At 34.4% G+C, this 21,418-nt stretch overlaps 1 protein-coding gene across 1 annotated transcript in view; it reads right to left on the bottom strand.

Annotated features, from left to right (window-relative positions):
- Window positions 1–21,418, bottom strand: part of LOC100373054 (WD repeat and FYVE domain-containing protein 3-like) — a 107,028-nt gene that overhangs the window by 4,303 nt on the left and 81,307 nt on the right. Inside the window, exons 43-69 of the mRNA XM_085493716.1 lie at window positions 19,777–19,996; window positions 19,342–19,400; window positions 18,399–18,443; window positions 17,176–17,272; window positions 16,942–17,043; window positions 16,605–16,682; window positions 15,890–16,108; window positions 15,148–15,319; window positions 14,472–14,650; window positions 13,492–13,640; window positions 12,974–13,264; window positions 12,478–12,532; window positions 11,627–11,746; window positions 11,099–11,216; window positions 10,863–10,969; window positions 9,972–10,217; window positions 9,120–9,332; window positions 7,994–8,129; window positions 6,977–7,131; window positions 6,227–6,319; window positions 5,612–5,674; window positions 5,064–5,243; window positions 4,223–4,345; window positions 3,065–3,124; window positions 1,901–2,558; window positions 1,606–1,717; window positions 768–965 (exon numbers count right to left, since the gene is read on the bottom strand). Of these exons, the coding sequence (XP_085349842.1) occupies window positions 768–965; window positions 1,606–1,717; window positions 1,901–2,558; window positions 3,065–3,124; window positions 4,223–4,345; window positions 5,064–5,243; window positions 5,612–5,674; window positions 6,227–6,319; window positions 6,977–7,131; window positions 7,994–8,129; window positions 9,120–9,332; window positions 9,972–10,217; window positions 10,863–10,969; window positions 11,099–11,216; window positions 11,627–11,746; window positions 12,478–12,532; window positions 12,974–13,264; window positions 13,492–13,640; window positions 14,472–14,650; window positions 15,148–15,319; window positions 15,890–16,108; window positions 16,605–16,682; window positions 16,942–17,043; window positions 17,176–17,272; window positions 18,399–18,443; window positions 19,342–19,400; window positions 19,777–19,996 (4,248 nt within the window). The remainder of the gene's footprint in view (window positions 1–767; window positions 966–1,605; window positions 1,718–1,900; window positions 2,559–3,064; window positions 3,125–4,222; window positions 4,346–5,063; window positions 5,244–5,611; window positions 5,675–6,226; window positions 6,320–6,976; window positions 7,132–7,993; window positions 8,130–9,119; window positions 9,333–9,971; window positions 10,218–10,862; window positions 10,970–11,098; window positions 11,217–11,626; window positions 11,747–12,477; window positions 12,533–12,973; window positions 13,265–13,491; window positions 13,641–14,471; window positions 14,651–15,147; window positions 15,320–15,889; window positions 16,109–16,604; window positions 16,683–16,941; window positions 17,044–17,175; window positions 17,273–18,398; window positions 18,444–19,341; window positions 19,401–19,776; window positions 19,997–21,418) is intronic.

Below are 21,418 nucleotides of genomic sequence, written 5' to 3' on the forward strand. Positions count from 1 at the left end.
TAACTAGTTGCGTCACAAAACATCTCTGAGTGTCAGTGACGTGGCATATCGACTTTAATAGAGGGCACACTGCTGGATACAGCAGGGTAGTGGTGTTGTCTGTTATCTCAGAAAACCTATTATAAAACAAGCAGCCTGTCGGCTGAGATTGCTCCGCTGTTAGCAATGCACATTTCAATTCAAGAACAGAAGATATCATTAGAAAATGAACAATATGTATAGTATCAAAAATAATCATCAAAATTAAGTAATTGAAGATATCACTATGAAATTAACAAATCTGAAAGAGGTCCACATTGAGTACCTATATATGTAATATAAAAGCAATCAGACTTGTGGTTTTCAACAAGAAGTCGAAAATATCACTTTTTATCAAAAATTACAAAAATATTCACCAAAATTAGAGAATTAAAGATATCATTACAAAATGAACAAATCTGAGAGAGGTCCACATGTAGTACCTATACATGTAATATAAAAGCAATTGGACTTGTCGTTTTCAACAAGAAGTTGAAAATATTACTTTTTACCAAAAATGACAAAAATATTCACCAAAATTAGAGAATTGAAGATATCAACATGAAATGAACAAATCTAAGAGAGGTCTACCTAAGGTACATATACACCAAGTATCAAAGTATTCAGGCTTGTAGTTTTCAAGAAGAAGTCGAAAAAGTAAAACATTGACATGGACGACAACAGACAATCACTCATATGATAAGCTCCGCGGAGCTAAAAAATGAGTCACAGTTAAGTTACAACGTTACCTTGCACAGAATAATTGTCCACAATTGCGACAGTGGTGCCTACGTTCTGAGAATGAGAACTTCGTATTGCATGCAACGCAGCTGTCCCCGCTTTCATCTTTGACCCAATGGTCAGCAGCTGATCTACCTGGCTGGTCAGTCACTGTCCAACTGAATATACGCCCCCTATCATCACCTACGTAGACTTTGGTATGATCTCTGCAATGAAATGAAATATATAATGATAAGAATTATAGACAGTTATGCTATGTTTATATCATACTGATATAAATGAAAATATCTAAAACTAGTATTCTCATTGGATATACCAAGTTTTGGCACAATACCAACAAGACGAAAAACACCTTTCTCAACTGTCTCAGTTCCATCAAACCAAATATAAATAACTACACACATACATTGCGACTCCCTAATTACCAAAAAACAATGTGAACAGTTACTGTGAATGCCTGAAAACATGAAGTAAACATGTGAACAGTTAGTGTAAACACCTGAACACATACTGTAAACATGTGAACAGTTACTGTAAACACCTGAACACATAAAGTAAACATGTGAACAGTTACTGTACACACCTGAACACATACTGTAAACATGTGAACAGTTACTGTAAACTCCTGAACACAATGTAAACATGTGAACAATTTACTGTAAACACCTGAACACATACTGTAAACATGTGAACAGTTATTGTAAACACCTGAATACATACTGTAAACATGTGAACAGTTATTGTAAACACCTGACCATATACTGTAAACATGTGAACAGTTACTGTAAACACCTGACCACATACTGTAAACATGTGAACAGTTACTGTAAACACCTGGACACTTACTTGGAAATTGCTAAGGCTGTAACAGAGGATGGATGTGCATTGTCTTTTCTTTCATATGCTGTATGGCGTGTCAATTTACTACGAAATATCAACTGTCTTTCCCACTTAAAACCTGGATGAGAATATGACATATAATGATTATTAAATATTAAGTAAATTGGATTTAGCGAACAAGAAGGAAAAACAAATAAGGTTTTCTAGATACAAAGTCGCAGGACAAGCAAAAGCAAATACATGGTAAAACTACATACGATACTTCTGATCTATCAGATTGGCTAAGCCAATGGGTACTTACCAGGTTTGAGTTTGTGTTTATGAGATGCCCGTGGACCTGTATCTTGTCTTCGAAATCTGCGTGCCTCTTGATGAATATCATTGATTTCTAAATCTGATATCACTTCGTACGAACCAGAATCACTGATGGGTGACTCAGCTCTCAGTCCTTCACCAACTCCCAAATTAACAGTCCCATTATTCACCTGTTCTGAAAGTGAGACTGAAGATACAGAACTTATTTCATTGTCTATCTCTGTAGTATTACTTTGCATCGTTCTTATTTCCTCAGTGCTCTCAACATCAACTTGTTCATGTTCATCAACATTCTCAGGGTTCTCCTTCGTCTCAGAACCCAAGTACAACATATCAAGTTGATGTGAGCTGCAACCAGAAACCATCTCCCCGTCTGTCGTACTACACAATGATTGGTTATCACCTGTTGGTGTTGGTAAACTGGTATTTCCTGGAGTAAACTGTTCACTACACATTGCAACACTGTCTATACTTTGAGTGTCAACGCTCTTAGTTTCAGCTTCTGATATACTGCTATCGACTGACGCCTGCTTACAATCTACTAGCGTCACAGATACATTCCTTCTATCCATATCTCTAATCTCTGTACCGGATACTTGTCTCTGCGGGTCGGCTGGTACTTGAACAAACTCTATACTCCACATCTAAAGAAACAACACTGACTGTTAATGCCCGGTAAAAATTCTTTGGTCAAATAGTGATCTGAAGGTCAACAGTCAATTTTGCCATAGAGGGGGTACTTTGAATGGAAGTTAAAATAAAAAGGGTTGATGTGGTATGACACACGTGATCACCAGAAAAAATAATTTCAGTTAATGCACGGAGCACATTTGTTTTCATTTCTTAAATTTTGCCGCCATACTATATCATTTACACATCACGTGCTGGTAGCCGCTGATGTACTGCTGATATAAATGGTATGTCTACAGATGATGCGATAAAACTGGTTAAAAGCAAGTAACCATAGTTACGTGTTAAAATGAGTCATTGTTATCAAGTATGTTCGTTATGATAAATAAGAAATCACAGAACCATAAACCGCTGTTACTTTATGCCCTAACGGTCCCAGCGAAATGTCACTGTTACAGAATTGATTGAACCCCCCCCCCCCCCAAATAAAAAGTGGTTTACAGTATTATCATGTACATACCCGAACTACACCATCACTGGAACCTGTAGCTATCACATTAGAAGGGTCCCACTCAACCAGCTGTGAAATGAGAAATCAACATTAATATATGCTATGTATTAATATATCTTGTACATCTTTTTATGTGCACAATGCAATCCACTGCGATATAGGAATTTAATCAATAACCATGGTGAGTATCAGTTACAGCATTTCGTGTGAAATGTCACAGCTTATATGCAGGGTAAAAATCACAATATTACGTTAAAGTAAGGATTTATAAAATTAGGGTATACAGCATGAGATATTAAATGAAGATCACAAGCATATTAAAAAAGTCAGGTAAAATGCAATATGGTCATCTGAATTAAAATTAATAGGTCAGTGAAAGAAATGATATGTGATCATTTCAGAAGGTTTTTAGTATATCAGTGACTACTGTAAAAAGATTAATTATTCACTGGGTTTTAATTTTGCTTATTTCGCTGACTGGAAAATGCGCTATTAAATTAAAACCCAGTGAATATGTAAAATTTAGCATAGAACACATTATCTAAATTACGAAACCGTGAATTTAAAACCCACTGAGTATGCCTGAAATGGTAAATCAGTGAAATTTAAACACAGTGAAAATTAGTCATTTTACAGTAGTCACATATAGTGTAAAATATGCATTTCATGTACTTTGTAAGTGATGATATCTCGCTCGTTTCTGTTTACGCTATTTGACAGTGTTAATTTTTTGGCGATATACATTCAGTGACGTTATTGATTAAAAATGCATTTGATTAACGTGTTTTCAAGCGAAAGTTTCATCATACACCACTGAGAAGGATTATTATTGATATGAATATTAAAACCATCTGCAAATTGGTACATAGTCAAACGATGCAAATCAAATGTTGTCAAAATGTAGTCACAAAAAGAGGTTCACAATTTATGTTAGGTACGATAAATAACAAATCCAATTCAACGTTCAGGGGCATTCACAGATTCAAATGTAAACTAAAACTCTTAAGAAGAAAAGACCACGCTGACAGAATGTGAGATGGCTGCAAGTCAGTCACTGAAAAAAACGTCTAAAGAAACGTTTCATTGCTGCTAAATTTTCAAAATTATCCTTGAATCACAAAATTTGTTTTCTCTGGTGAAATATTGAAATGTATGATATGTACTGACCTCAGAGACAACACAGCATAATATCTGTTGATCTCGGCCAGTTGACGTATTCACGCTAGCGATTAAGTCACCATTAATACCCCATACATAAAGAAATGTACCAGCACAGGTCACAATGTCCCCCTGAAATAAACAATATTAGAATACGTAACTACCAATGACACTACCGGTATTAAACTCAACATATTCACTGTGCTATACTCAAAACACATCAATATTTTTAGAAACTTCTAGAAAACGTAGAAGTGTTGACTTGGTATAGGAAATAATGACCATGGTCAAGTAGTTGGATATTACAGACCAACAATGACCACTGATTGGTCAAAATAATTCAGATCTTGAATTAAAATTTGCTAAAATCAAGTCAGTGAACAAAATCTTCTACAAAACAATGTATAAACAACTCTATTATACTTTGACATGTAGAATGGGTTGTAAATAAAACAATTTTTTTTTAACCATTTAATTTTGCGAGGGAAGTATCTTCTATATTTGAGCTGATACCTTCCATTTGTGATTACTTAAATTTAAGAAAGTTAAAAGACACGATTTCACTTGAAAAAGCTCTTTTTCCTGATGGATTTTCTCAAAAAAAAGGGAAATTTTTTTTTTTTGAGTGTGTGCTTTTGTTTTGTAATTTGTGCATGTATTGTTTTCATATTTTCTTATACAGTTATACTTTGAAACAAAAATAAAAACAAAACAAAGTATGGGTGTGCAGAGAATGTGAATAAGACGAGAGATTTTATACTTTATACTTTTTTTACACACTCCATATCAAGTGACAAGTTTATGATAAAAATATCATGTGAATATCCAGCATGGTTACATAGTTACTTACTGTGACATTGTTGATGGCTAGAGCAGCCACTGGAGCGGCATGATCTCGCAGTTGACGTACAAATATCAGCTTATTGAGGTCCCATACCATACACGTTTTATCCCGCGACCCACTGACTATAATGCTATACGCTGATGATGCAGCCAGGCACGTCACTGCTTTGTCATGACCGTACAACGCCTATGAAAAAAAGTTTATAAAAAATTCATTAACAATAACATCCATGTTTATAAGGTTATATTCAAAAGCAAATTTATACAAGCAATTTAAACAAATGTGTGTACTGACACAGTCTCACATGTCAGGACACAGTCGCTGTAGTGTGTTTTTGTCTGCATTTAGCCTTTGTAAAAAAAGTTTTATCTAAAGTTTCAGTCAGCTACTTAGCTGGCAATATTGATGTTTTGGTGACCGAAACAGAATGGCAGTGACATTGAAAACAGTGACATGTGTACGGTACGAAACGTAAAACTTGTAATTACCACAAAGACTATTGGAAATTTGAACACTAACATACATGACGAACAATTTGACAACAGCAGACTAACCTGTTTCAAAGACAGCTGTCTTGACTTTTCTTTATTTAGCATTAGACACCATACATGGACAACCTATTATCAACAAAATAATTATTGTTGTACGAGATTATTAATTTGAATGCTAAAAATGCTGCTGAATTTAGTTCCATTCTTGGAATGAACATTATCCTTAACGCTGATCTGGACACATATGTGAGCTTTATTTATATTTAAGCTAGGTGAAAGAAATACCAGATCCTGAAGCAGAGGCAATCACAAAGAAACCAAAAGTATAAACACAAGCAAGGAAACAAGAGCATGTCTCGTACATGGTAATGCTTGTCAAACATACATGCTAAGAGTGGTGCATTATTTGTTGTTTTTGCACCAACTGCGTGCCTGTACTCAGTGTTTCCTGAGTGTGTGAAATAAGAAAGTACTATAACTAAGATCAGCTGATTACTAACATAACACAAAAACAATATGACAAATTGCACTTTGTACAAACGTATTCCGATTCACAGCATAACACAATGAACACACAGTTGAACAGGTATGCTAGTTCATACTATTTTCATTATACATGTGTAGTGGTTATCATAGTAACCAGCAAAAATGAATCAATAGTTTAAATTTGGTACTTACAGTGCTTGTCCCACCTGTCACTAGCAACTTAGAGTTTGGGCATACTGCACATAGTATCTCACCACATTGAGTTCCTTCAAACACAGTATGTGCCTAGAATAAAATACAACATTGTAACTACTGTAAAGCGGTAAATTTCATCGCTGGAAATTTTCATGGTCGCAGGATTTTTATGTGACGCAAAATATCACTGACACTTTGTGTCATGAAAAATTAAAGAAAAAATCACTGTTAAAAGATTTCACAATTTTCTTTTATTCATGAAAATAAAGCGGATATGGTACCCTTCTACAATACACAGTAAACTTTTGGGGATTAACGTTTTCACCGCCAAATTTTTTGCCCAAATTTTTTCTTATATTCTTCAAAATTTCTTGAAATAAACTCTAATTTTGAAGCAACAGACAAATTTTGAATCAATTTTCACTTTTTTACCAAAATAAATTGGCTATTTTTTCCCAATCTTCTGAAGGAAAGTGCAGACTATAAACACTACTATATACGGTATTTGTGTGTTCTTACTGTATCCTTTGAAATAACCTCATAGTATTTTGTACATGTGCTTTTAATAGAACAAGTACGGTATATTCAAAATTTCAAAAGTATATTTATTGCTCCTGGCAACTACAGGTATTCTGAATACAAAATTTCATAATATACTGAACTTAATTTTGTCTAAATCAGAAACTATTCTCAGTCCAGCAGTATTGACAGGCTTCCTCAAATTGTGTTGTTAATGCAGTTTCTTACCTTTTCTGAGTCATAACCACCCATCCTTAGACTGAGGTCTGCGTATCCCCATGCTATATATCTAGTATAATTGGAAGGCACCAGCACCTTGTTTGGTTCAACCGCTAAAACCGATTTATCCGTAGATATAATCTGACCTACACTCATCTTTAATTCTGCAAATTAATAATGTTGAATCAGATATGAAATAAACAATTTTCAAAGCTAGGGAAATTATTGCTTTAATAATAATCTACAACATGGTTTTAAAGAAAAGTAATCATAAATTTGTTAAATATACTGCCACATACTGTAAAATGACTAATTTTCACTGGGTTTAAATTTCACTGATTTACCATTTCAGGCATATTCAGTGGGTTTTAAATTCACGGTTTCGTCATTTAGATAATGTGTTCTATGCTAACTTTTACATATTCACTGTGTTTTAATTTAGCGCATTTTTCCAGTCAGCGAAATAAGCTAAATTAAAACCCAGTGAATAATTACCCCCTTTACAGTAGTTTCCTATGTGATGAGAAAACTCAGAACAGGTAGTTTCTTTGAAAGGCTGGAGATATGGCACTCCTTTGCAAAAACAAATATTTTTTAAACCAAATTTTGAAAATAACAACTTTTTTGATTACGTGTTCATAAGTATAGATTTTCTCTAATACAACATTAGTATTTATAAAAACAAAAGAACAAATTAGGTGTGGTAATATTTAAGGAAAATACCATACTATTCGGTGTCATTCCAGAGGATTGAAGTAACTAACATTCAGTACGCTAATAGTACCAATGAATATCACCAGCATCTTCTATAATGAACAGATCATTTAATCCTTCAGTGCCAGGTAAGATCGCTGCACGCAGGCGGCTTGAGTTCTAGCCCATGCCCACAATGTCAATGCTCAGATAAATGTGCTCATATGCAAAGTGTGTGTGCATATGTGTACTTGTTCACATGACTTGCTGTGAGCTCATTTTGTCTGCACAGACAGTGTTGCATACCTCCTAGGGCTTGGACTGCTTACTTACCTTTGATGGGATTGGAAGTTGGTTTCAGGGTATCCAAGTTATTATAGAATAGCCTGTCAACACAGACAATGGTATTGCCACTACTGTCACCAATACGATTGAAGATCCTCCGCTGTGGGTGTGCTTTCTTGAATAGCTGAAAAGAGGAACAAAATTGATATAAAAGTAACATAATATTAACTAAGAGTGCCACTCATTCATGACAATAAGATCAAATCTGAGAGTATCATGTTCATGGCTGTATTCTTTAATTTAAATATTAAGTATTTTACTCATAGCATGTCAATTCGTTATGAGATATGAGTACACTCTCAAATGTAAAATTGTCTCTGAATCCAAAAACAATTTTGGTTATTCTGATCTGCCATCAACAACAAGAGTGTTACAATAGTTATCATTAGAACAAATCACCAGGTTCACTTGACTTTCACCATATTTTATGTTGTTGATAAAAAAATCCAAATAAAGAAGCAATGGTCATCAAACAACTTTTCAAACCCCCATGAAAATGTTGAATTTTGAACTGTTTACCATAAGACCAAAAAAAAAACAACAACTTATGTTGCCCTCAAGTCGGAAAATTGGGTCGGTCGGTCGTATTTTTTTTTTTTTTTTTTAAACTTATCGTATCGTAAATAGTCGAGGTATATGGGAAAAAACCCGCGACCCGATATTTCATATTTTTCGGTCGGTCGCTGAGGGCAAAAAAACAATTTTATTTTTTTGGCCTTATGGAATATCTGAATTTTGTTTCGGTACATATTGGAAAAAAATCGTTCGTAGTTATAAGACAGATCCTTGTGGTTCTTCCGAATTATTGGTAAATTCAGACGAATATGAATACAATTTTTCCCAAAAAACATATAATGCATGTTTCTAGAAAAAATAATAATTTTGTAATGAGTGAGCAGCCTCAAAATTTGACAAGTATGTAAAATTGTTGAAATGAAAAAATACAGTCGACTTTGAAGCGTCGTCACAGTCAGTATATATGTCTTGTGTTACGTATACAATGCATGTAAATAAACAAAGTTTGCTCACATGTAGTTGGCACATGTATCACATGACTGTAGCGTGCCTTGAATCACGTTTATTTGCATGCATATCACTGCAAATCAAATATTACCTGAGTTGGTATTTGACCAAAGTTGTTGATAAATCCAATGGTGGCATTTTTCTTGAGAGGGTCTTCAATACTGTATATATCCACATTACCTTCGTAGAATAGATAGTGGAACACGTTGACAGCTTCTGCAGCCGGCGGTCCATTTTGTTTGTATCCAAAGATAAGGTCAATCCAATGATGCAGATTAGCACTCACATAATCACATTCTAGAGCCTATTGAAAGTGACGATACAAAACATGGAAACTAAATTCAAATCTGGTTTTCATTTGTTTCATTGGAAAGAAAGAACTTGTTAATGCCATTGGATTGCGCCGTGGGATTATGGGATATCATGGTTTATCGGCAAAGTAAACTTTTGTTCTATCACAAAATTAACTTGCATCCTTTCCACATTTTTTTCAATTATTTTGATCAAGATGTGTAGTCAATGAAGAATTCTGTCCTATTGGTTCAAAATTAACAAAGAATTTATAGAAAAATACATGAATATCTGCAAAATGATGCATCAACATTTTTTCGGGATCAAACATAGCATTCAAAAATGTTCAGTATTCTGTCTTTGGGGTCCATTCAAACTTGAAAAAATTAAAGTTACATTGATTTCACACTTTGTGATTACATGCAGAACACCTCCCCCAGATTACTGTGATTACTGTGAGAAATGATAAAATCGGTTGATATGGCAACAAATCCTATAAACACCAAATCAAACATAATTCTATATAAAGACCATTTTATCAAATTGGATCATGAAAATTGTTGTCCTTTAATCTACTGACTGAGAGTCAATCACTTTCCTTTTATTTTCACTGCACATGGATTTACAGACTTATATTCAACTTGTAACTCACCTCTCTGTGTACTCTGATAAACTCTCTTGGATCACCTTTTGCCCAGGGTGGCAAGATGACATCACCTAAACACACACCACTCTGTTTGGCACCTAAATCATAGTTATTTGAATTTGTGAGAAATTCTGGGAGGTAAAAGAATTCTGGAATCAGCTCCTTTACATCAGCCATGTTGTGTTTTGATGCGGATAACCACGCTTCTTTGATGCTGTGAAACATTCTGTCCGCCAAGTCAAAATGACCACCCTACAAAAACATAAACAGGAAGTTTTAGTAAAGGGAACTGTGACATTCTGTTTGCCAATATTCTCTGTAATTACTACAATAATCTCTCTTTAATTACATGACTGACAGGGGCCACGTTCAATGAGCATTCACATAGTAACTGGGATAAAGGTAAAATTATATGGAATGCGTGTGTGGCAAACTACTGATAGAAGCTTGAAGCAGAGTCCAGATTAATATTCTATTTTTTAACATCAAACACATTCCAGTGGTACTCCAGCATGAACAAGCCATGCATGGCACATTCCCAGTTAGTTATCAAATTTAAGATATATAGTTTTGTTTATAGTAATATAGCTGGAACATAACCATTTCAGAAATATGATTTTTTTAACATTAAAATGATTGACATAAGTATCTGATCGTCAAACAAGTCCTTGTCCATATTGAGAGATATTGCTCTGAAACAGCATTCAAAATCAGCCATTTTGAATACATGTATGTATATATATATATATATATAACTGTGTCCGAACGGGGACTAAAAACACTAATTTATCTTTAACTTTAATACTTTATTTTGATAATTTATAAAACCAATATATTTGTTTGTTTTGGTGGTCATTCCTACTACACTTTATTATATACTGTACTCTAGTATCATACCTGTAAACTTAGAAAATGTTGTGTAAATGATTCCATTCTAACCAGATAAGAAGCAACTATCATAGCAGATGAATAATGTGTCCCGTAGTGATATGGAGGCGTCTCACCTAAAAAAATACAAGTTTGAGAAATATTAGAATTACTGAGAGATATCACTAAGATATCAATGATGATTATGATGACGATGACAACGACAACAATGACAGACTGCTGTACATATATGAATTGATAGTTACCATTGGGATCTTCCCAGTCATTGAATCTCTTATTGAACTGTTTTAATCTTTCCTCTGTTTGGGCTCCCATGGGTTTAGATAAATCACGGAATGTTCTACTATCAGTCAGATCAAGTTCCTAGAAAATAAAGACGAGGTAAGCATCACGGCACATGGGTCAAGTCCCTCAACAGTTACATGTAGGTGTTGGTATACAGCCAAACATACAAGAGACTATGTAAAGGATTCACATTGTCATGATATTGGTGATCTGAACATTGACACATGTACTGACAATTTCTACACAATAGAACAGTACCAATTTGTTGGTCATCATCAAGTTCACCTGGATTTTTATATTTTATATTCTTTGATGTTTGTGATTATTTCTGAGATTTCACGTACATCAATGTTTTCAATCCCCTGTGCTTCAGCACAAACATCCACATTTAATCTGTGATATATACTAGTAGTACTTGGGCCCTGGTGGGGTTTTTTAGCATAAATTGATTGCAGTTATTAATTCACAAGTTCTTTCAATGTATTTACCTCAGAATCATAATCGGCAAGTATCCATGGAAACACCTGGTACTGCATCAAATCATTATAGGACCTTCCAGCCAGTGTGTTCAAAAACATAAGATACTGGAAATTACTGATCTCACCACGCTGGTAAATAAAGATGAAAAAATTAAAATTCTCCACATAACTGACTATGTAATTGGTTTGGATTGGTTGGAAAATACAGTAAAGAAGGGAATTGTGATACTATAATATGGTGAAACAATGACTGTCTATAGTAGAAATACAAATACTATAGATGGGGATTATGAAACAGTAATTATCTGCAGCAGAAATACAAATACGGTCGACGGCGATTGTGAAACAGTAACTGTCAGTTAGGGATTGTGAAACAGAAACTATAAGAAGGTTACTGTGAAAGAATAACTATCTGCAGCAGAAATACAAATACTGTAGATGAGGATTGTAAAACAGCAACTGTCAGATAGGGATTGTGAAACGGCAACTGTCAAATGGGGATTGTGAAACAGCAACTGTCAGATAGGGATTGTGAAACAGCAACTGTCAAATGGGGATTGTGAAACAGCAACTGTCAGTAACAGAAATACAATTACTGTAAGATAGAGATTGTGAAACAGTAACAGTCTTTAGCAAAAATACAAATACACATACAGTGATTATGAAACAGTAACTGTAGCAGAAATACTGTAAGATGGAGACTGCGAAACAGTAACTGTCTGCAGCAGAAATACTGTAAGATGGAGACTGTGAAACAGTAACTGTCTGCAGCAGAAATACTGTAAGATGGAAACTGTGAAACATTAACTGCAACATAAACACACATAATGTAAGATGGAGGTTGTGAAACAATAACTTACTTCCCAACGTTGTGTTACAGACTTCTCACCCATTAGACTGCTAAATAAGCCAGACCTAAAATACAATAATATTTCAAGCTTGTTAATATTTTCCTGTATGTGAATGACCCAATGAATGGTTATACAGCTAGCATGTTTAGCTTAGCATTAACCCTTATTCTACCAGCCCCATGTACTTTTACATTGACTTGACCAGATAAGGGTCAAGGAACGGTGGTTCAATCCTTGTTGTCAGCTGTAAACTCAAGGTCAAACCATTCTCTTGAAGGGGACATTGGTCCTATTTGCTGTCTTGTGTATGTAAAAAGAATGCAGCACCAGAATGTAAATAGTGTTGATTACAGTAGGAGAACCAGATATAAATACTTGTATATATATTTCAAATAAGATGAGACATTCAAGTTCATATTGACCACTCCAACATTCTCTTATAACATGGCTGAATTAATGAATGAATAATAAATGAAATATGTATGAATGAAGAAGTGAACCTTACCCAACTTCAACTTGTGCATTTCTTTTCTGTCCTGCCACTGATTGGCTGGCACTATCAGTAAGACCAGTAGCCTCGGCTATAAACCTTGCATTCACTTTATTCCTGATCCGTTTCGGGAAAGCCAATAAGAAGTTGCGTCCGTCCGATGAGAACACTTCCAGTGCAATTGGCTGCAGTAGATACCTTCGTTTATGGACCTCCCTGATGTCCTCGTATGCAAATTTACTATTTAGCCTCTTCTGTGTGGTTCGTTTTGTCAGGGTAGCTCGCGGAATGATTGGATCTTGGTGACTATAGGGATTAGATAAAATTAATACATCGCAGTCTACAGTTTCTTAATACCGATAAATATTGGAAAATTTTAAAGCACTTAATTACCCAGTGAAAGTTTATGCATTTGTATGTTTTGCAAGTATCTAAGCATGTTTTTGGACTTATCGACTAGTTCAAAATACCAACGCGCAATATCTGGGAAAGGGGGTATTGTCGTGTAATAATAACCTTTAACCTCTACTTACCCTGGCGGCAGTAAATCAATATCACAAATTTCTTTTGTTGACAGCAAAGTAAATCCATCAATGATATAGAAATGTTCTTTACAGAAAAGTAATAAGCCCTCTGAAGTATCCAGCCCTTGAATTCTAGCACATCGGAACATATGCCGAATCTACAAATAGATGAGAAATATAATAGAGTAACTTAGGGAGACATAAAGGTGAACAATTGTCAGGAAAACACTCTTTAAGTCCCCTTAAAACAGGATTCAATGACACATGATTTGTCATAAAGTAAACAATAGAATCAGCATTAACCTTGTTTTTCAGGAGCAGTCTTTCAGATTGGTGAAAATTCTTGAAACAGAATTTTGCATATTTTAAGGTATTTTTTTTAATAATTCCTTTCTTAATTTTGGATCAAATGGACATAAAAACATAAAATAATGTTATTTGTTTTGAGTTAACATGCAATGAGTTATGAAATGAAGTTTAGTATAGAAAGTAATACAAACTAGTCAAACGTACATATCTGTATTAATGTGGGTAGTCTACATATAGGTGTACAGCACGATGAATCTGTGAATCTACGGAATCAGCGAACTAACCTGAAACTTACAGCTACTGTAATTGCTTTATTAGTTGGACATGTGCTTACATAAATTACAGACATGTGGCAATGATCAAAATGATTTTAAAATAATTGTTGGTTTATTTGCGCTTTTATTATAAATGAGCTTCTAATATAGTAAATATGGTATAGCGTTATTTTGACCAAGTGTAATTTTCCCATATTATAATTAACAGCTTGACAGAGTAGGTAACAAGGTACAAGTTTAAACATAGAACACATGAGAAGAGAAACGTCAATGACAAAACTAAACCCTCATCAGATTTTGTGATATACCGGTACATGTAACTGTTTCAATATGCCAATTTGGCTCCGAGATCATATCTATTTTGCTTTTATAATGTTTTAATTAAAATATGAATTTTCAAATAACCTTTTCTCCTTCTTCAAGTAATCTCAATACAGCCTGGTTATCTGCTTTGTCTCCATCAGATTCAGTATCCGTAGCAACTGAAGGATCAAAATCTTCATCATCCAACTTCTCAGATACTGATTTATAACTGCCTTGTCTGGAGAGCAAAGTAAAAGGGCGCAAACCAGTACTATTTGGATCTGCAACACAATATTTATTTCATGGTCAATAACATATTTTATTATTTAATAAATTATTTTTTAAGGATTAATCCTACCTAGACATTCGCTGAAATTGTTCAAGATTTGACAATCAAAGCAGAAAATTTGGGTGACAGTTAAACTAAGAAAATAATTTGTTTTAATTTGAATAATTTTTCAAAATCAATATGGGTTAGGTGCCAGGAGAGATATAACTTTGACAAATCAAAACAAATCTGTTTCCATAGAAACAATAAACTATTTAGTCGAGCAAACATCTGCCAAAATAAATTAAATTTTGAACTTGAATTTGTTTAGTTCAATGTTGAAATGCTGATTTTTCAGACAGAATTGTGGCATTGAGTTATCCTTGCTACATTAAAATTAACAACCACCATCAAATATATATAAGCACCTTATTAGACGTGAAAATACCTAAAAAAAACTTTTACACTTGTCAAAACCCACACAATGTTTTGACGTCACTTATGACTCACCCATTTTGTTAGCATCTTCTTCAGCGACATCCATATCTTGTTGTGGTTCGTTATCAGTTGCAGGGAGGTCAGTCACATCAGCATCTACAATATTTTGAGATTTTTGTTTTCGAAGTCTTTTGTAATATTCTTTGCTATCAAAACTGATTGCCACTCTGTACTTGGATGGTTTCTGTAGACGGAATAAATAATACAGTAAATGCATTAATTACTCACTGGGTTTAATTTCGCTATTTTTTGCTGATAAGTGAAATCCGCTAAATTAAATCTACGTGAACATGTAAAATAATAATAAAACTCATTGTCGCCTTGACAAATTCAGGAAATTAAAACACAGTGAATATGCTCAAAACATCAAAATAGTGAAATTAAACGTCAGTAAAAATAAATGATTTCACAGTACATGTATCAATCACCACAGTGGGAAAGTAAATGTAAAACTATACTGTATTTTACACACTTTACAATAGGTACAATTAAGTTGCAGTACTCTGAGATCATTTCTAAAGCTTTATTGGAATCCTAGATTTTTATTGACAGATATTCGATGCAATGAATATTTACAAACTGCGAAAAATTTTATAAGATTCATGATTTGAATTTCCATCCATATGGGATGATTCAAGTATCAATACTTTAGAGACATAATACATGTAAATCAGAAATGTTACGAAAAAAAATAAATTCTCTCTATGTGGCACCTGTCTAAAGTCATGCAATATTCACAATACGTTGTACTTACGCCATTTGAGTCTTGGTCCATTTTATGTGGATAATGAATATAGAACATATCATTACGTTCCAACTTTTTCCTCATCCTACATGGCCCCTCTGTCATATCCAGCATCCATTTGTCTAACCTGGATCCTTTCGGTGGTCCCCATAACCCACGTTCTCGTGTCAATTCAGTCTCTGTCTGTCGCCACTCATCATAGATATATCTCTGCATATGTTGCTGGCTCTGAATCAATCACAAAAACATAGCAGTCGAACTTTAGAAACATTTTTCAGGGCTCAAAGAAAAAACAAAAGATTCTTAAAAGTGAAGGTTGGTAGTCACATGGTAAAATTGAGTATAATAAGTATTTAAAGTATTTAAAAAAAAAAAAACTGAAATATTAGTTGACAGAGAAAGTGCATAACACACATTTAAAGTTACTGTAAATTACCAGCACTTTACTTGGGATACTAGTTTTAGAAAATGGCAGCCCTAAACGATAGAATCGATAATCTGTTAAGCAAAGGTGACTGCTAATTTTGACTTAACAGTATTATAATTATGTTGATGACTTTTGATCAAACATTCATGATTCACTAAAAAACAGACAGAGAAACAGATATGAATGGCTGGCAGGACAGAGATATACAGTGGACATACAGACAAATACAGAATGAGAAAAAAAGATTTTAGATGGACGAAAACAGAGATACGGATGGATGGACAGACAAAAACTTACCTGCTGATATTGCTTATATATTAACTCTACAAAGTCCTTAACTACTGTTATATGAGTGAACATCCACATATTGGCCTCCTGTAAAAACAAAGTCAATGGATTGTGACAAAAAAAAAATTGCTTGCACAATAGCCAATTAAAATCATGTACATGATCCTTTGTTTAAACAAGCGAAATTACATTTTGCCAAGTGAGGGCGCAATCCATGTACATAGACTGTGTCAATCTAATGGCCTGAATGTTAACTGGAAGTGGTCAATAATAAATGTTCAACATCCAGAGAATAAAAGTTAATCTCTGTCGACAAGGCTGATGAGTGTGAAATAAGAGAGATTACCTGCACTGAAGACAGACTATGTTTGATATTTGAGAGATCTTTTCGACTCCTACCAGCTCTACTTGTTAGTCGCTGTAAACCACTGCTAACTTTAGCTAGTTTCTACAGAGAAAAAAATTACAACTTTTTCATGACATAACAGCAAAACATGATGCAGACAAGCTAGCCAGTGACGCACATTCAGTTAAACCAGTGGGTAACACCAGCAAAAAATCATTGAATGTTTTTACTCACTGATTGATTTTGCTGGGTTATATCTCTGGCTAAATTTCTTTTCTCACTTGCTATGTAATTGTTCCACATCTTGGCAGCTACATCGGACATACCAGACCTGTTGAGGTGGGAGTGACAGAATAAAACATGGCTGTGTAAATGCAGCTAGTCAGTTACTATGTACATAGTTATAGTAACCTATACATACTCTGAAAGCTTGGATATAGAAAAGCGCACACACACATCTTGTGTGTTGTAGATTATATGATATCAACATGTGAAGTACATTTAATTAAAATACATTCTGAAGTTTTTGAAACTTTGCTTACATAGGCTGAAATGAGACAAATATCAATACAATATCACCACTAGTTCCCTCTTGTTATCGCAAATTCACAAAATAGTCCTATTTATAACATGCACTTTCCTTCAAAGGATTGGGACTAAAATAACCAAATTTTTTGAATAAAAACTGAAAAAAACTGACTCAAATTATGTCTGTTGGCTCCAAAATTAGGGTTAATTTTTCTGAAATATTGAAAAGGTGTAGAAACATTTGGGCAAGAACGTCTGGTGGTGTGAGAAGGTTAAGCATTGAAAGTACATTTTCTGACTGAATGTTCTCTATCAGCTGATAACAACAACATGTTGCTTGTTGAAGTTTGGAGATGAGCTGCTGACACTGTCAGTCGAAATGATGTTCGAATGATGTAAGTGGAACTCTGTAGAAAAGTGCACAGTTCCTTGCACCACATTGTAAGCCTGTAATTTAGTCCCGCTTGAAATATTTAATTCTTCAAAGCACCACATCCTAGATTTATTTATAACATACAACAGCTTCAACATAACATACCGGTAATAAGGTTATAAGCGAGACTTTCGAAAGGTCACATCCTGGTCCTTCACGGGTACACAAATTCAATATCAATTGAAATACCTCATAAGTTTTCTGCTCAAAATGCAAGAAGCTGACACTGAAGTCAAAAAACCTGTTAAACTTGGAAATAAATTAATGTATAGTTTTGGAAATTATTGTTGCTATAGGGCAACAATACCCTCAAAAATACCAGGATGTGTGACCTTTAGGGGTCATGCATAAAGCCTATTATAAAGTTGATGCATATGCATGAATACAGACAGTACTAGGACTCGCACAACACAATTAAATGACAGCATAAATGTAAGCTAATGATGTATGAATCAGGAGATGAATCAGGAGATGAATCAGGAGATGAATAACCTACCTGGCGATGTTAAGATCAACAGTATGCACTTGTCTGGCTGGTGACCTAGAATGATTGTAGTATTGAGAAATCTTATGAATGTACTCTTATACCATGAATTGTGAATTTAGGTCTTTTAGTATTTTATATGAAATGCATGCAATGCTTATAGTTTGAAAACAAGCCTTGATGGACTATGGTCAATATCTATATCACTCACAAAGATTAGATACACACATGACCCAGGGATTAGATACCCACATGACCCAGGGATTAGATACCCACATGACCCAGGGATTAGATACCCACATCACCCAGGGATTAGATACCCACATCACCCAGGGATTAGATACCCACATGACCCAGGGATTAGATACCCACATGACCCAGGGATTAGATACCCACATGACCCAGGGATTAGATACCCACATCACCCAGGGATTAGATACCCACATCACCCAGGGATTAGATACCCACATGACCCAGGGATAAGATACCCACATGACCCAGGGATTAGATACCCACATCACCCAGGGATTAGATACCCACATCACCCAGGGATTAGATACCTGCTCACGCAGGGATTAAATACCCACATCACCAAGGAATTAGTTACCCATAACATCCAGTAATTAGATGTCCACATCATCAAGAAATGAAATACCCACACCACCCAGGGATTCGATATCCACAACACCCAGGATTTATATACCCACAACACATGGCGATTAGATACCCATATCAACCATGAACTGAATATCAACATCACCCAGGGATTAGGAAGCAATGAACTACTGAAACTGGCTGTCTCTTTCAAAAGATCGATAACATTTAATTCAACGTTTTAAAACTAAGGCTTTGTCAGTAACTGGTAATTAGTGACATGCCTAATGAAAGGTCTTCCATGGAGTAAATTAGATTACCCAGGGATAAATACCCATAATGCAGCATGACAAAATCTTACCCATGATTGGCCACAGTGATACTTTGAGGCAAAGTAACCTTGAATATATCCTCAATAACCTGAAAAAAAGTAAAATACTTGATAATGTAACAGATTTTGAGAACGCAACAAGCATTTCAAGAAGCTCTAAATTACAAATGCATTTATTTTCTGTGGTTTATCCCGTATCGTTGTCTACACACCATACTTTAAATTTGTTCACCACTCAAAATGTTCTCAAGTTATTAATTTGAAAGCATGTGAACAAATTGATTATATGTCAGTGACTCCTTGTCAATGGGGAACCTAAGTGATAAGGAGTTTATGGTACTTTCAATTGAATGTTTTTGATCACATTGTATTAAATGTTATAAACTTGTCTAGAGTGTAAAACTAAATGAGAAATTTTCACTGTAACAATATTATGCAATACGTGTGTTTGTTTTATATACTTACAGCTTTTTTACATGTTATGAGTTCATCCCAGACTCTTTTAGCTGCATTCCTGACAAGTAACTGTGCTTCTTGAGAGGTACTGCTCTCGTTATTCAGGCTGCCACTGGAAGTGTACGATGGCGAGTCTTCGTCATCGTCAGCCATCGTATCCACATGCCATAATGTATTTCTATTGGATCCAGCATCCGTGGCCGATGAAGCGAGTGATCCAACACTCAAACTAGCAACAAACCAGAAAATTGAAATCAGTGAATTATCCATTAACCTTTTTACCATAAGACTTATTTGCCAACATTTTTTTCCACCTTTTTTTTTTTATTTTCTACAATATTTCTGGAAATAAACCCTAATTTTGAAGCCAACAGACATATTTGAGTAAATTTTCAGTTTTTACTCAAAAAATTTTGCTATTTTGGTCCCAATCTCCTGAAAGAAAGTGCAGACTACAAGTGGGACTATTTTGTGAATTTGTGATGAAAAGAGGGAACTGGTAGTGAAACAGTTAACACTGTTGATGTTGTTTTTTCAGTTATTTGTGTCTATCGTCTATCTATGGTGACTTTTAACAGGTGCACCAAAACATATGTAAACATTTATCTCTCTCTAAGCACCAAAACATATGTAAACATTTATCTCTCTCTAAGCACCAAAACATATGTAAACATTTATCTCTCTCTAAGCATCAAAACATATGTAAACATTTATCTCTCTCTAAGCACCAAAACATATGTAAACATTTAACTCTAAGCACCAAAACATATGTAAACATTTATCTCTCTCTAAGCACCAAAACATATGTAAACATTTATCTCTAAGCACCAAAACATATGTAAACATTTATCTCTAAGCACCAAAACATATGTAAACATTTATCTCTCTCTAAGCACCAAAACATATGTAAACATTTATCTCTCTCTAAGCACCAAAACATATGTAAACATTTATCTCTCTCTAAGCACCAAAACATATGTAAACATTTATCTCTCTCTAAGCACCAAAACATATGTAAACATTTATCTCTCTCTAAGCACCAAAACATATGTAAACATTTATCTCTCTCTAAGCACCAAAACATATGTAAACATTTATCTCTCTCTAAGCACCAAAACATATGTAAACATTTATCTCTCTCTAAGCACCAAAACATATGTAAACATTTATCTCTCTCTAAGCACCAAAACATATGTAAACATTTATCTCTCTCTAAGCACCAAAACATATGTAAACATTTATCTCTCTCTAAGCACCAAAACATATGTAAACATTTATCTCTCTCTAAGCACCAAAACATATGTAAACATTTATCTCTCTCTAAGCACCAAAACATATGTAAACATTTATCTCTCTCTAAACACCAAAACATATGTAAACATTTATCTCTCTCTAAGCACCAAAATCAACTTTATGCACCATCCACAAAATAGTTTCATTTTTAGTATGTTGTTTTTTTTTTTGACAGAAAACTTTCAACTTTTTTGATCAAAAACTATAAGCAACATCAAATTCTGTCTGTTTGGACCAAAATTAAGATAGAATTCAGTGAAAATTATTGAAAATGTGAACAAATTTAAGACTATTTTGAGCGGGACAAAGATTTAGCACTCAAAGGGGAAATGATATTTGATTATTTAAAGCGTCAAAC

The sequence above is a fragment of the Saccoglossus kowalevskii genome, chromosome 19 (genome assembly GCF_978046115.1).
Source record: "Saccoglossus kowalevskii chromosome 19, keSacKowa6.1, whole genome shotgun sequence".
NCBI lineage: Eukaryota > Metazoa > Hemichordata > Enteropneusta > Harrimaniidae > Saccoglossus > Saccoglossus kowalevskii.